We start from the raw sequence: 15,705 nt of genomic DNA, 5'->3' as shown, positions 1-15,705 counted from the left end.
ATGAGGCTAAAGCAGAATTATTTTTCTTTACTCTTTATTTCTCTTGTGAATATTTACATTTAAGAATCATCTATATTAAGTATATTTAAGAGAGCATCATTGTTGTCATCGAAATGTATTAAAATAAAATATTTTTTTCATACTGAATAAAATTTAATTTTATAAAACTTCAGTGTCACAGGAACCAGAAGGAGAAAATTTATGAATTAACATTTTATGCAGAAATTTTTTTTAAATTTATATATAAACGTTATTTTAATTGTTTAACAAGATTTTAAATAAACGAAATATTTTAACATTATTTACTTATACTTACACGGAGAAAAAGGAATAGTTGACACATCCAGATACATGGATATCACAACCATATTATATTGAAAAATACGGGATATCCATAGTTAAGGTTGCTGCTTCCATATTCTATGGCTGGCTGTATATTGTTGGAGCAGCAAAAGATCTATGGTTGGGTGATCCATTGTAATGGAAATGGGAAACAAAAAAATTTGAATCACTCAATTAATAAAATTCTATGTCACTTGAGATATTTTATACACATTTTTATTAATTAATACACACCACTTATTGAATAACCGCATATTTACGAAATAAATTATTAAACGATGGGGAGACACGAACCCTAGACCTAACGCATACTAAACACTAACGCTATCCACTACACTATACACACAACTGCAATATTTGAGCATATAATATTCCTTATATACTATACACATATTTCATGAAAATGAATTTACATAAACACTAATAGACAATAACGATAATAAATAATAAACAATTATAACACTATTTATACACAATAAACTCACAACGCGATTATATAGACGTGACAGGAAACCGACGCGATGGACAAATTGAGACGACCATTTTTAAATGGATTGCCATGATAATGAATTGCGCGCAACATCCCTACTGAAAAAGAACGACTGTAAATACGAGCGTAAATATGACTGTGAATACGACCCTAAATACGGGCCTTAGAAGGATAGTGTAATTGAAACAGCAAATACAGCCGTATTTATGCCCGTATTTAGGGTCGTATTTACGGTCATATATGAATACCATTTTTTTAAAAAATATATATATATATACCACCACAGCACCGAAACTTTCCTAAAAATTTATTGTAATATTGTGAATACTTGTAATATTCGGCATATTTAACTGAAATGTTAAGTGAAAATTGTTCTTTACACAACTTTCAATAAACATTGCAATTACATATTCCGAACATTGCAAGTAAATATTTAATAAATTTTTAGGAAAGTTTCGGTGCTGTGGGGGTATATATATAATGAAATATCATTAATTATTATAATTTAATATATTAAATATAATATTGCAACTAAAATAAATATTATTAGAAATAGAAAATTTCCTTCCGAATTATTTATTTGTAAAATGGAAAATTTGATCCAATGGAAGGTAGATAAATAACAACAAATAGTGTTATTTCATTTATTTAACGACGTTTCGATGACATGGTTTGTCATGCTCTTCAGGTTAACTAAAATTATAAATTTAAGTTACATAGGTTACATAGTAACAAGTCAATAAGTATAAACCACAAATGACGCGAATCACATGTAAGCACTGTTGTAAAAAAGGTTGGGTCACTATTTTAAAAACAAACAAATTTAGTATTAATATTTCAAGTTTTTCAAGTTACGTGCAACTACCCATCCCTACAGACCCAACCTTTTTTATAACAGTGCGTACATGTGATTCGCATGATTTGTGGATTTTATTTTGCTGTTGCAAAATGTACAAGTGTTTTTATTGTGCGTGTACAAGTGTTTTTCTCTTATAATAAAAATAATAAAAATTACAATTTTTAATAAATAATTGTACCATGTGTATATGTGTGTTTGTGAATAAAATAAAGTGACATTTATATATCTGTTTGTTATGTATTTATTATAAGAATAAATCGTATTTCAATACTTACCTTAAATAATATTTATTTTAGTTGCAATATTATATTTAATATATTTAATTATAATAATTAATGATATTTCATTATATGAGGCTCCGGATCTTAAAAGGGCACACGCGCGATACGAACACACGGCAAATAATTTGGCCCCTGGAGATAAAATTTTGAAGTTGTTCAAAATAAATTTTAAATTATTGTTTCTTGTACAGAATTTCAAGGCGAAACATTTTTTTTAACAAAAATTTTTTATATAATTTCTCGTTTTCACGTAAATTGAAAAAAACGTGATTTTTTAAGTTAAGAAATTTTAATGAATTTTTGACTTCAACTCGTGACTACTTCGTTAAATATTAATATTTTTCCACGAAATTTACACACAATATTCTTCAAACTATTCCAAGAGTGAAACAATATTTGGAAATTTAAAAAAAAATTGTATGTCAAAGTAAACTAATTATTTAAATAATTTTGTCGGAAAAATGATTCTCCTATTTTCAATTGAAAAAGTTGAGTGACGAATTTTCGTTTTCGGAAAACTTTCAGCGACAAAAATGTTCATTAATATGTTAGGAAGTTTTTTGGAAAATATCTCGCCATTTGATAATAAATTAAAGTTAATAGAGCAATTTTAACATTGTCGCGCTCTGCTGTAAACGTAAACAATGTCTAACTATATGCATTGGTCTTGTAATGGCGGCCATGCTACACGTGCGCCGCCACGCCGCAATTTTACAGCAGAGCGCGACGATGTTAAAATTGCTCTATTAACTTTAATTTATTATCAAATGGCGAGATATTTTCCAAAAAACTTCCTAACATATTAATGAACATTTTTGTCGCTGAAAGTTTTCCGAAAACGAAAATTCGTCACTCAACTTTTTCAATTGAAAATAGGAGAATCATTTTTCCGACAAAATTATTTAAATAATTATTTACCTTGACATACAATTTTTTTTTAAATTTCCAAATATTGTTTCACTCTTGGAATAGTTTGAAGAATATTCTGTGTAAATTTCGTGGAAAAATATTAATATTTAACGAAGTAGTCACGAGTTGAAGTCAAAAATTCATTAAAATTTCTTAAATCAAAAAATCACGTTTTTTCAATTTACGTGAAAACGAGAAATTATATAAAAAATTTGTATTAGAAAAAATGTTTCGCCTTGAAATTCTGTACAAGAAACAATAATTTAAAATTCATTTTGAACAACTTCAAAATTTTATCTCCATCCCAATGGGAAATGCCAGTGTAGTGCCGATGTTCACCACTGGCTTAGTACTCAGACGATTGTTCGGCGTAGTCTAGCCGAGCCTCGACAATTAGTGCTGGCGCAGTACAGAATTTTTGTTTCGCCAAAGCTTGGACAAGCCACGGCGGCAAGTGCTGGCTGAGTATAGAAAAATTGTTCACAACGCTCTTTGCCAACACTGATTTTTTGACATAAACTTGAAAAAAATTATAAAAAAAGTTTATAAATGTTTATAAATATAAATTTATTAAAAAAAAATAATATTTTACTTTTCAGTTGTTCATTTTTTATTCTTAATAAATTTAATAATAACAATTTAACACAATTGTCTAATTTTGTAAATAATAAATTATTTAAACAAATTAAAATTATAAACAAAATTTAAACTTTAATCTCAATAATAATTTGGTTCCTATTAAAATACTATTATACTTCTTACTATGAATAAAAAATTATTAAAAAATTACCACGTGATTTAAGAATTACGTAAAATGTTAAATGCAATAAGTAAAGTAATTTAATTTTTAAAAATTTAGTTTAATTTATTTTATTTAAATTTATTATTTCTAACGTATCCCTATTTTTTTCTCATCTTTGACTCAATAATTGTATGTCTGAATGATACTGAGATATTAATACTTTACTGTACACATGTGTCGTTAGCATAGTGGTTAGAGCGTTAGTCTGTTAGTCCGTAGGTCGTAGGTTCGATTCCCCTCGTCAGCAATTTTGTTTATTTTCATAGGTTTGCGATATTTCTAGATTCCAATCTAAAAATATCTAAAATATGTACTAAAATATGAAAATCTAATGCACACTTACTGTAATTGTTTATTATTTAATTTTTAAATGTTATAAACAATTTTTTTCTACTTCATTTACTATATCCATTGTTAGTCTCCATCTTTAATACAATTTCTTTAAGAAGAGAAATATTTTATGAATAATAACTATTTATTAATATTATTTACCATTTTGTTGTTAAATTATTTATAATTATGAATTTACGACTAATTAATAACAATACGGCATTTATTGCGGCAATATTCTCAGCCAGCACTGGTCCAGTGCTGCGCCAGCGCTGTCTGGCAGCACTGACAGACAGTACTTCGGCAGCGCCGGACGGCGTTATCATCCCAGTGCCATGCCAGTGCTGGCTCTCAGCCTTGCCGCCAGTGCTGCCAGTGCTGGCGCAGTACTACGCCAGTTGTAAATTTCCCATTGGGATGGGCCAACTTATTTGACGTGTGCTCGCGCGTGTGCCCTTTTAAGATCCGGAGCCTCATATTGTATATACCCCCACAGCACCGAAACTTTCCTAAAAATTTATTAAATATTTACTTGCAATGTTCGGAATATGTAATTGCAATGTTTATTGAAAGTTGTGTAAAGATCAATTTTCACTAAACATTTCAGTTAAATATGCCGAATATTACAAGTATTTACAATATTACAATAAATTTTTAGGAAAGTTTCGGTGCTGTGGTGGTATATATATATATATTTTAAAAAAAAATGGTATTCATATATGACCGTAAATACGACCCTAAATACGGGCATAAATACGGCTGTATTTGCTGTTTCAATTACACTATCCTTCTAAGGCCCGTATTTAGGGTCGTATTCACAGTCATATTTACGCTCGTATTTACAGTCGTTCTTTTTCAGTAGGGATGTATCGAAATTTTGAACTAACTATGGATCTCCCGACCAAAGTTTATATGGATGAGGCAGCCATATGTGAAAATCCATAGCATGAATTGTAAGCCCAACCATGCCTATGGATGTCACATCCATATTTGATTCAACAATATAATATGGCTCCCTCATACATTGAATATGGAATGTGCTTCCATTCTGAAAGTTGTCTCTTCCATTGAATTGGATAACACAACAATATTCTGCTCAACAATATTTTTATGGATATCTCTTCCAGACCTTTTCTTTCCGTGTAATTTAATCCTAATTTATAAAATTGAAGAATAAATAATTTAAAAACGTTTTAATTATGAAAATCAAGAAAAGAAATTATTTTTTTGTTGATTCAAATAAATTGTTTTAAAATTATTATTTTTATAACAAACATATAATTATATTTTGAAAAAAATATTAATTACAGTAATTATTGTAAATTTTTTTTAAATATTCTTAATAAAAAATTTTTAATCCGTTTAAAAATTTAAAATTAATTTATTAATATTCAATTACCGACGTAAATGATACTTTCGTATAGAAATCATCATTTGATTTGTTATCATAATACTTCTCAGCTGTCGGTAAGTAAGCTGTTTTAATAACCCTAAAAGTAGAAAACTTTTTCTATTGTAAACAAAGACCACATCAAATTTTTAATTCTCTCTATTTTATTGAAAATTAACATTATTGCTTAAAGAAATGTATTCACCTACGTGAATAACGTGCACCGTCTCAATTAACTACTGTTCAATGTCCAGTGAAGTGTTAAACTCTTTATTTTCATCTTTAAAATATCTGTCGAATTGGGTTGATCGCGGAACCATACATTTCTGAATTCAGAAATCAGTCCAATTCGAAAAAGTCTTTTTTTCTAATTCAAGAAACGACATCCCAATTCGAAATCCCGGACCACCCAATTCTTTTTTTTACAAGGAATTTTCATATAAGTCGAACAAGTGAATGACTTTTACTCCCTGTCGTCTGCTATCTGAATTCGCCACTTTTGTGCATTAGGAATAAAAAATATCGTACGTAACAAGGGAATAAAGGCAGCCAATTTGTTTACGATGATTTTTGTGACACGAGATTTTTACAAATACTTGAATATATGTGACTGTCCACGAGAAAACAAGGCTTAGCTCCCAAACGTGAATTTCACAGGGCGAGCGATTGAAGTACTACGATTGAAGTTAACTACGCTTGACATACCCATCTTTAAAACGATATATTGTCGAAAGTAATTGATATTTTTAACTTCTGACTTTTGCATTTGAAAAAGCAACATAAAATCTGTCGATTACCATAAAAAACTCAAATTGATTTTTTCGACCTAAGCCGTGTTTTATCGTGGACAGTCAACGATTGAGGTTAACTATACGCTTAACATACCCATCTTTAAAACAATATATTTTCGAAAGTAATTGATATTTTTAACTTTTGACTTTTGCATTTGAAAAAGCAACATAAAATCTGTCGATTACCATAAAAAAATCAAAATTGATTTTTTGGACCTAAGCCTTGTTTTCTCGTGGACAGTCACATATAATATAGGACGGTTTAATTTAATTTAATATCGAAGTCGTATTTTGCTAGAAAAAAAAATCCGCAAACATCGGCCTATTCTTTCCCTTGTCACAGTAGACTTCCCCCTTAATCCTGAATGTGCCACCGTTTTAATAAGTAATTTTTACTAGGAAGAGATGTCCCGAGGAGACTTGTCCTGAATTTGCCACTGTTTTAATAAACATTTCTTAACTGGGGAGTGATGTTTCAGGGAGACTTGTCCTGGGGAGACTTGTCCTGAATGTGCCACAGTTTAAATAAATAATTTTTACTGTGGAGAGATGTCCCGGGGAGACTTGTCCTGGGGAGATTTGTCCTGAATGAGCCACCATTTAAATACATAATTTTTACTGGAAAGAGATGTCTCGGGGAGACTTGTCCTGGGGAGACTTGTCCTGAATGTGATACCATATAAATAAATAATTTTTACTGGGGACAGATGTCCTGGGGAGACTTGTCCTGAATTTGCCACTGTTTTAATAAACATTTCTTAACTGGGGAGTGATGTCCCAGGGAGACTTGTCCTGGGGAGACTTGTCCTGAATGTGCCACCGTTTAAAAAAATAATTTTTACTGGGGAGAGATGTCCCGGAGAGACTTGTCCTTAATTTGTCACTGTTTTAATAAACAATTTTTCACTGGGGAGAGATGTCCCGGGGAGACTTGTCCACACATGACATTATTTACTTTTAATATTTACATTTGGGGAGAGATGTCCTCTGGGAGGAGCTGTCCATGGGAAGACTTGTCCCATGGGGAGTTATGACTCTGTGGAGACTTGTCCGGGGGAGACTTTCTGGGTGTGACTTGTCTCATATTCAAAAAAATCAAACTCCTCCTAATTTTTTATTCATTGGTTCAGTTAAACAAAATGGAGACAAATTTATTATTTAAGAAATAAAACATATAATTCCAACTCCCAAAAATAAAAATGGATGATTTAAACCAATTAAAATAAAATTTAAACTCCTCCTTCTTAATGAAAAATATTTTTTATTTGTGGCTTCAATAAAACAAAATGGAGAAAATATTAATATTTAAAAAATATAAAATTTAGTCCCAACCCCCAAAAGATAAAATGAATGTTTAAGACCAATTAAATTAAAATTTAAACTCCTCCCTTTTAATAAAAACTATTTTTCATTCGTGGGTTCAAAAGAACGAAATAAAAATTTAGGAGGAGTTTGATTTTTTTATTGGCTAATAGCAGTTTTTTTCGTGAGGGGTTGAGACTTATATTTTTAAAGTTTAATATTTTCTCCATTTCTTTTTTTTTTAACCTACGAATGAAAAATAGTTTTTATCAAAAGGGAGGAGTTTAAATTTTAATTTAATTGGTCTTAAACATCCATTTTATCTTTTGGGGGTTGGGACTAAATTTCATATTTTTTAAATATTAATTATATAATATATTATATATATTATATTATTATAATATATTTCTCCATTTTGTTCTATTGAAGCCACAAATAAAAAATATTTTTCTTTAAGAAGGAGGAGTTTAAATTTTATTTTAATTGGTCTAAATCATCCATTTTTCTTTTTGGGGGTTGGAATTATATGATTTATTTTTTAAATATTAATTTTTTCTCCATTTTCTTTAACTTAACCAACAAATAGAAAAATTGATTTTGAAAATGGGAGGAGTTAGTTTATTATTTTTATTGGTCTAAATCATCCATTTTTTCTTTGGGGGTTGATAATATATGTGTTATTTTTCAAATATTAATTACTTTCTCCATTTTCTTTAACTCAACCAACAAATAAAAAATTGCACTTTGAAAATAGGAGGAGCTTATTTTTATTGGCCAGAAATCTTTTTTTTCTTAATGAGTTAAGACTAAATGTAACTTTTTAAAAATTAAATATTTTCTCCCTTTTTGTACTGTTGAACCAACGAATAAAAAAATTGCTTTCTTAAAGTAGGAGGAGTTATTTTTTGTATTCTACTAAATATAATAATAATTGATTTTCAATCAAAATTAATTGTTGAGGTTATTTTTTTTACATGAAATTGTTTAAAAAATTTTTATTCAAATTTATTTTTCTAAGTAAAATACTGATTGTTAGCTTCGAATAATATTTATTTAAATAAATATATTTATTTTATTAATCGAAAAAGTTTTGCTAAATTTCTATTTTTTGATCACATTGTAGTAAAAAACGTTTTCTAAAGGTAAAAGATATGTTTTATTAGTCATATCTCTTAAGTCAAAGAAAGCAATTTTTTTCAACGTTTACTATATTTACACATCATTTTGAAACTTCGCGCGTTTATCCAAATCAGTTCCTTTCATTCCGCCGTTCAGAATATGATCGTAGTGAATCGTAGTCTGCTACAAGTATCACGCATGTTACCAATACATTGACAGGTCTCACAGTTCGCATATTTATCATTAATAATTTAACAATTTACGATTTAATTCAACTTAAATAATGGATAAATCGACTGTAGAATAGTTAATTTATTAATTATAAGAGCTTTTTCTAACATTTTTAGTTTTTTTGATGAACTTTTTTCTACTATTTAAAGTCTAACCACCTATACATTTATGTTTATCGAATCTGTCAGGAATTTCAAGTAATTATTAATTATTTAGAGATTTATTTATTGCAATATTTGCTAAAATCTATTCTCTAAACATCCATTTTACATATTTAACACTTCCTTTTGCTATCAAACACCTTCTAAATAGTTTATTTCCACTTTTACCGTAAGTCTACTATATGTCTACCATTTGTCCACTTTAAAAGTTTACATATAGTAAATCCAACTCTGGCAGGGATAACACCCAAATTCTTAACTGAATCAACAAAAGGTATAGTAATATCATTAATCTTAATCAACGAGTTATCATCCAATTTGATATTATTTGTGTTCATCCAATTATCATAGAATAAGTCTTATCAGTATTTGCTTTAAGAAAATTTGTTGATGCCCAATTTAATATTGACTTCACATCTTTATTTATTAAGACAAGATTATCTTTTAAATTATCTAAACTAGAGTGAATATAAATTTGTAAATCATCCACGAAGTACACATGTTTAGAGTATTTTAGAACGTCCCTTAAATCATTCGTAAAAAGGTTAAATAATAAAGGACCAAGCCCTGATCCCTGAGGGACTCCCGTTCCAATATTTCCAAAATATTTTTAGAAATTTATAAAATCAACGTAATACAGTCATTCACAGGATAAGCTTTGAATTTTCTCCCGAATATAAGGTAAAATTTTATACCAAACATGGTGTAAATTTTAGCTGTACCTGTGAGAAGATATTCTGTATTTTGAATATTCTCTTGGTAACATTATACCCAGTTAAAACAATAATAACAATATTTGAGGGGAAAAAATTAATTTGAAATTTACAGAATTTCTGTCGATCAAATGACTAATTTTTGCTATAAATTTTTTTCTAAGCTATAACAATCTTTGACGTGTCTAGAAATTATCTGAAAATTTAATTTTTTTATTAAAGTAGAATTTTACTTACTTGAATAACGTTTTGGGATCAAGACCCGCTGGCATTCGTAGAGGTATTTTTTGTTCCAACAAAGATAAATTGTTCTCCTGAAAACGACGATGATTCTTCTATAGGACAAACGTAAAAACTTGAGAACACATGAACACAATGTTGACTTCCTTGAAAGTCTAAAATCATAAATCTATTAATTAATAACGAAAATAAAGATCTAATATTTCCAAATTTTAAAAAAAATTTCGAATTATGTTAAAGCATTGTAAATTTAAAGAGCAACAATATTAGTCAAAAATGGAAATATTACTTCACTATTCACATATAAAAAGTAATGTAAAGTACAGATAATTTACATTAACTGAAGAAATGAATTAATAAAATACAAAATAATTGATAACTCCAAGAATTAAAAGAAAATAGAAAATAATTCAAATAGAATTTACTAATTTCAATGATGATGAAATTTCTAAATCCAAGAAAGTAATTCTCGGTCTCAGATTTTCTGCCGAAATTCAAGATAAAATTTCCGGAATAAATTGATGTTTTAAATCGAGGTGGATATCGAGAATTTGATTAACCTTGGCAGGTATAACTGTTGATCTCGATGTTATGTTTTAATCATTATTATTATTTTTTGTGCTTAAGAATTATTGCAAAAAGAGGGAGGGGTTGGTGGGAATGGGACTTACCTGAGAACTTTTGGGCTTGGCCGAGAGATCGAGAGGCTGATCGACTCCTGACGTATTATCCTGATGTGCTTGCATGTTGATGTGAGGTGCCTCTCTTGGTGGTAGACACCATTGTGGCAGTAATGTTGGATACGTGCCAAGAGCTGCTGCTACCACTGATGCCGCCATAGGATCGACCTGAACTGACATCGGTGACTCAGCTGATCGAGAACTACTACTGCTGTCACTTTGAGGACTCTGTCAACCAAAACACAATACGATTATGACTCGCGAATCAAAACGTTCTCAAGGAGAAATTGTCAGGACTCTTGGACAGGAATACCATATTTGGACTGATTAGTTGCTTTATCGACTGATCAGTTTCCTTTTTCATTTCTTTCATAAATTCATCTCTTCTCTTGTAGGTTTTTTATTAGTTTCATTTTTGAAAAATTATTATCAGTAGTTTGAAGTCAGATTTAATGGATCAGTAGTTTCAAGTCTGATTGACAGCAGCTCTGAAAGATTGTTCAGTTTTTTCGTAGGTTGTTCGCTCTAATAATAGACTTCCAATACATATAAATTATTAAAATTCTTTTTAATTTGTTTAGTAAAAATAAAATTACTCAATCTTCCTGGGTTAATTATTTTTTCAAAATTGATAAATTGAATTATGGATTTTCCAGCTGCTTTTTAAGTTGTTGAATTAACTTTATCAATTACTTTCACCTGGGTAATTACTTTTATGAATTTAGCAGTAGTTTCTTACAATGTTGCATTTAAAGGCTTAACTTAGTTAAAAGTTCGTCTGTTTAAGTTAAACAGTTGTTAATTATTAATTGCTGTTTAGGTCTACCATCAGCTGCACGGAAAAAATTAGTCACTGGAATTTTCTTCGACTTTGTAGAAGACTCTCGGATTTAGTAGAAAGTGTTTTAAAAATTATTATTAACAGTTATTGAAGAAATAGACTATACATTTGAAGAAAATTTAGAAAAAGTCTTCTAAACTTTTAGCAACAGTCGAGGAAAATTGCGAACCTGTACTTCTGCTCTACAGTGTTTTAAAGTTTCATTGACAGTTGCAAAAAATCCGTCCGACAAATGAAAAATAAAAAAAATTCTCAATGTTTCCTTATTCCTACATGTACACACAAACACAACACTGAACACAAATGTAAACAACACTGTTTTGACCAATCAACCTGTCGCAAACTTAATACTAACATGCATATTACATTTCGTTTTCTCGGTTTCGAACGTTAATAATCTATTTTGTCATCGTCTTTTTGTTTAAGGTACACCCCTGACCTGTTTAGGACCCATATAGTTAATTATATAAAAAAGCGTTCCGTTTAACTTCTTATATCGAAGCGTATGGATTCCCTATCAAGAAAATGCGTTCGCTCTCCCCAAAAAGAAAAACTGTATTAGCTTTAGAGAATAAGCAGCGTGCTTTGACATTAACAGGCTTCGCATTTTTCAACTAAAAGCTACTATTTGCTACTTTCTTAGAGTTGGCTACATTTTTATCTTTTTGCTAAAAAAATCTACTTTTTTTTTTATTTGATTTTTTCAAATGTCAGAGAAACTGGAAATTTGATTTTTGCGGCAAGTCTGTTATCCTTTTGACCTAAATTTTCTATTAGATAATTGTTTTCAAAATATTCAATGAACACAATATTCTTTAGGTGATTAAGTAATATACAATTAATCCCTACAAATTTCAATTACATTGGTTGAAGCGGACGGATAACTTGGGATACGAAATTAAATTATGGTGTATCAAGTGCACGATAAAAGAAAGCAATGCATTTTGTACAATTTGACAAAAAAGTTTTTCACACTCGAACAAAGGCATTCAAGATATTGTTCAGCATTTATCAATTGTTGTACATAAGAAAAATGCATCAGACAAACTTGACTCTAATCAATTAAAAACACACAACTTTCACGTCTAAATCTTCAGAAACACCAGCTTTACCTGTTCACGATTCATGATTAAAAGCTGAAATAATATGGGTGATTAAAAATGTGCATTGCAATATGTCTGTCAACTCGTGTGATGATTTAGGACAAACTATGTTTCCTAATTCCGAAATATCCAAAAAAATTCTCGCTCGGACCTACAAAATGTAAATACTCACTCACTGAAGATTTGGTAGCCTACTATGAGGAAAAATTAATAGAAGATATTAAAAAGAATCATGGTTTTGTACTAGGTATCATATGATGAAACCACTAATGCGGAAAGTAAAAAGGAGCTTAAAATTCGACTGCGCTTCTATTCCGAAAATGATCAACAAGTAAATGATTACCACTTGCGCATATATTTTCTTGGATCAGCTATTGCTAAAATAATTAGACTTTTTAATGGCAGCCATACAAAAACTGCAAATTGAAAGATTATTAATGTTACCTTTGGATGGTCCAAATGTACACTGTAAAAAAAGGGAGTTAAATTTTAACTCCCCAGGGGATTCTATAAAAGTCGCACCCATTGGGGAGTTAATGCCAGGGGAGTTAAATAAAGAGAGTTAATACTTCACACCCAAATGCTAACTCCCCAAGGCAAAAATAACTCTCGCGGGTGTTGAATGAAGGGAGTTAGAAATTAACTCCCTTTTGGAGTTGATTTTTAACTCGAAAAACCCAACTACCGATTCCGTTAATTCCCAAAATTTTTTACAGTGTAAATAAAGTAGTCTCGGATAAGAGCAATTCCACGGGAAGTGATCTGAAGAATTTTCGATGATTTTAGCAATATTAATAATACTTACTGAATTTGTTCCCTCATATACATGGAATAAAAATGTATAAAAGTTTTTTCAAAATTTTCAAAATTTTTTGAGTTTCCGCTTACTCAAAATTTTGGTCGGTTTTTCAAAAAAGGCACATAACTTTTTTCTTTGTTAACCGATTAAGATAATTTTTTCTGGAAAATACTCATAATAAGAAGCACTTTAAAGAAAAAAATAAAAAGAAAAAAAAAATTTTTTTTTGCCCGAAAAAATTTTAAAAAAACTTTTTGAATCAAAATTTTGAAAAAAATACCTCTTCGATTTGAAATTTTTTTTTTTTGTAGTTATTGTCTATAAAGTCAAGAATACTTCCTATAAATTTAATTATGGGACAACAATAACTTTACGAGAAAAAAATAAAATGTCTAGCGCGGCATGCCGGGACTCGTGCATGTATTCGCTTATGGCAGCGCAAGTTTCGTTCCAAATCACTCTACAAGTCACAATTTTTTGCCAAAACGATTTTTCTTTTTTTCTAAATCGTCGTAATTAAGTTTTCTATCGATCTCTCGAGCCCGGTTTTAAAATTTTGTTTTTAAACATTTTTTTAATAACAATAAGTTTTAAAAAAATCATAAAATCGTAAAATATATTTTTTTCAGCTTCAATCATTCAGAAAATTAATCAAAAAACCTATTAAAAGAATGTTTGAGTGTTTCTGATGTATAACAAAAGTATACCAATTTATTAAATTGTTTAAGCAATTAATTGTTATTTCTTTCCTAAACTGTACTTAGGGTTAGAAACTTCTAGTTTTTTTTAATTGTGCATTTTTTGTAACTAAAACATTCAAGAATAAAAGAAAAACTAAAAATTAATTATTTAAACATTGTTTAAACAATTTATTTTTTGTAAAGTTTTCAATTTACTGAACTTAAAACTAGAAACTTATTATTTAATTTATAGTTTTTTATTTTTTAATGAATTGTACTTTGAAAAAACTAGAAACTTTAGCCCTAAGTGCAATTTATGAAAAAATGGCAACAATTCATTGGCTAAACAGTTTTATAATAAATAATTTTTTATTTCTTATCATCAGTAGATGTTTTACTCATGAAAAATTGTAACAATTGAGAAAAAACTAGAATTTTCAAACCCTAAGTATATTTTATGAAAAAGTAACAACAATTAATTGTTCAAACAATGTAATAAATAAATAATTTGGTTTTTTTCAAATGTAGATGTTTTACTCCTGAAAAATTGAACAATTGAGAAAAAACTAGAAATTTCTAACCTTAAGTACAGTTTAGGAAAGAAATAACAATTAATTGTTTAAACAATTTAATAGCTGGAAAAAATATATTTTACGATTTTATGATTTTTTCAAAATTTATTGTTATTAAAAAAATGTTTAAAAACAAAATTTTAAAACCGGGCTCGAGAGATCAATAAAAAACTTAATTACGAAGATTTAGAAAAAAAGAAAAATCGTTTTGGCAACAAATTGTGACTTGTAGAGTGATTTGGAACGATACTTGCGCCGCCATAAGCGAATACATGCACGAGTCCCGGCATGCCGCGCTGGACATTTTATTTTTTTTCTCGTAAAGTTACTGTTGTCCCATAATTAAATTTATAGGAAGTATTCTTGACTTTATAGACAATAACTACAAAAAAAAAAATTTCAAATCAAAGAGGTATTTTTTTCAAAATTTTGATTCAAAAAATTTTTTTAAAATTTTTTCGGGCAAAAAAAAATTTTTTTTTCTTTTTATTTTTTTCTTTAAAGTGCTTCTTATTATGAGTATTTTCCAAAAAAATTATCTTAATCGGTTAACAAAGAAAATAGTTATGTTCCTTTTTTGAAAAACCGACCAAAATTTTGAGTAAGCGGTAAAAAATTTTGAAAATTTTGAAAAAACTTTTTTACATTTTTATTCCATGTATATAAGGGAAAAAATTCGGTAAGTATGATTAATATTGCTAACATCATCGAAAATTCTTCAGATCACTTCCCGTGGAATTGCTCATAACGTAAATAACAAAATATCATGTGTTCGCCCAAAAGGATTATTGAATTTTGAACGCATTATGCCATGTACTTTGGTGCTAAGGTTGGGTGAGACTTCGATCTGGAAGCAGAACATGATTCCCTATCCGACAGTCAGACGGGGTCGGAGCCTAAAGCTGTTGGGACAAGATGACGGCGACTAACTGCTTCTCCATTACATTGGGCACCTGTCTTCTTTGGGCAGGAATGCTGTTGATCCTGTTGGAATCCACCATATCATTGGAGAAGATTTTATGTCACTTCTGGACGATTGTCCAGGAGCCCTTTGCTACGGCCTGGACGGT

At 29.3% G+C, this 15,705-nt stretch overlaps 1 protein-coding gene across 8 annotated transcripts in view; it reads right to left on the bottom strand.

Moving 5' to 3' along the window:
- The window catches only part of LOC122503059 (mushroom body large-type Kenyon cell-specific protein 1), a 256,145-nt gene that overhangs the window by 33,008 nt on the left and 207,432 nt on the right, over positions 1-15,705 (bottom strand). For 5 of the 8 annotated variants that reach the window (XM_043613472.1, XM_043613471.1, XM_043613473.1 and 2 more), the window contains 2 exons: positions 10,632-10,868; positions 9,958-10,055 (listed from right to left, as the gene is read on the bottom strand). In XM_043613472.1, the coding sequence (XP_043469407.1) occupies positions 9,958-10,055; positions 10,632-10,868 (335 nt within the window). The remainder of the gene's footprint in view (positions 1-9,957; positions 10,056-10,631; positions 10,869-15,705) is intronic. The other 3 variants (XM_043613475.1, XM_043613478.1, XM_043613479.1) reach the window with 3 other exon arrangements.

Source organism: Leptopilina heterotoma, unplaced genomic scaffold (assembly GCF_015476425.1).
Source record: "Leptopilina heterotoma isolate Lh14 unplaced genomic scaffold, ASM1547642v1 Lhet_242, whole genome shotgun sequence".
NCBI classification, from domain to species: domain Eukaryota; kingdom Metazoa; phylum Arthropoda; class Insecta; order Hymenoptera; family Figitidae; genus Leptopilina; species Leptopilina heterotoma.
The sequence above is the reverse complement of the archived record's forward strand: the minus strand, read 5'-3'. Positions and strand labels throughout refer to the sequence as shown.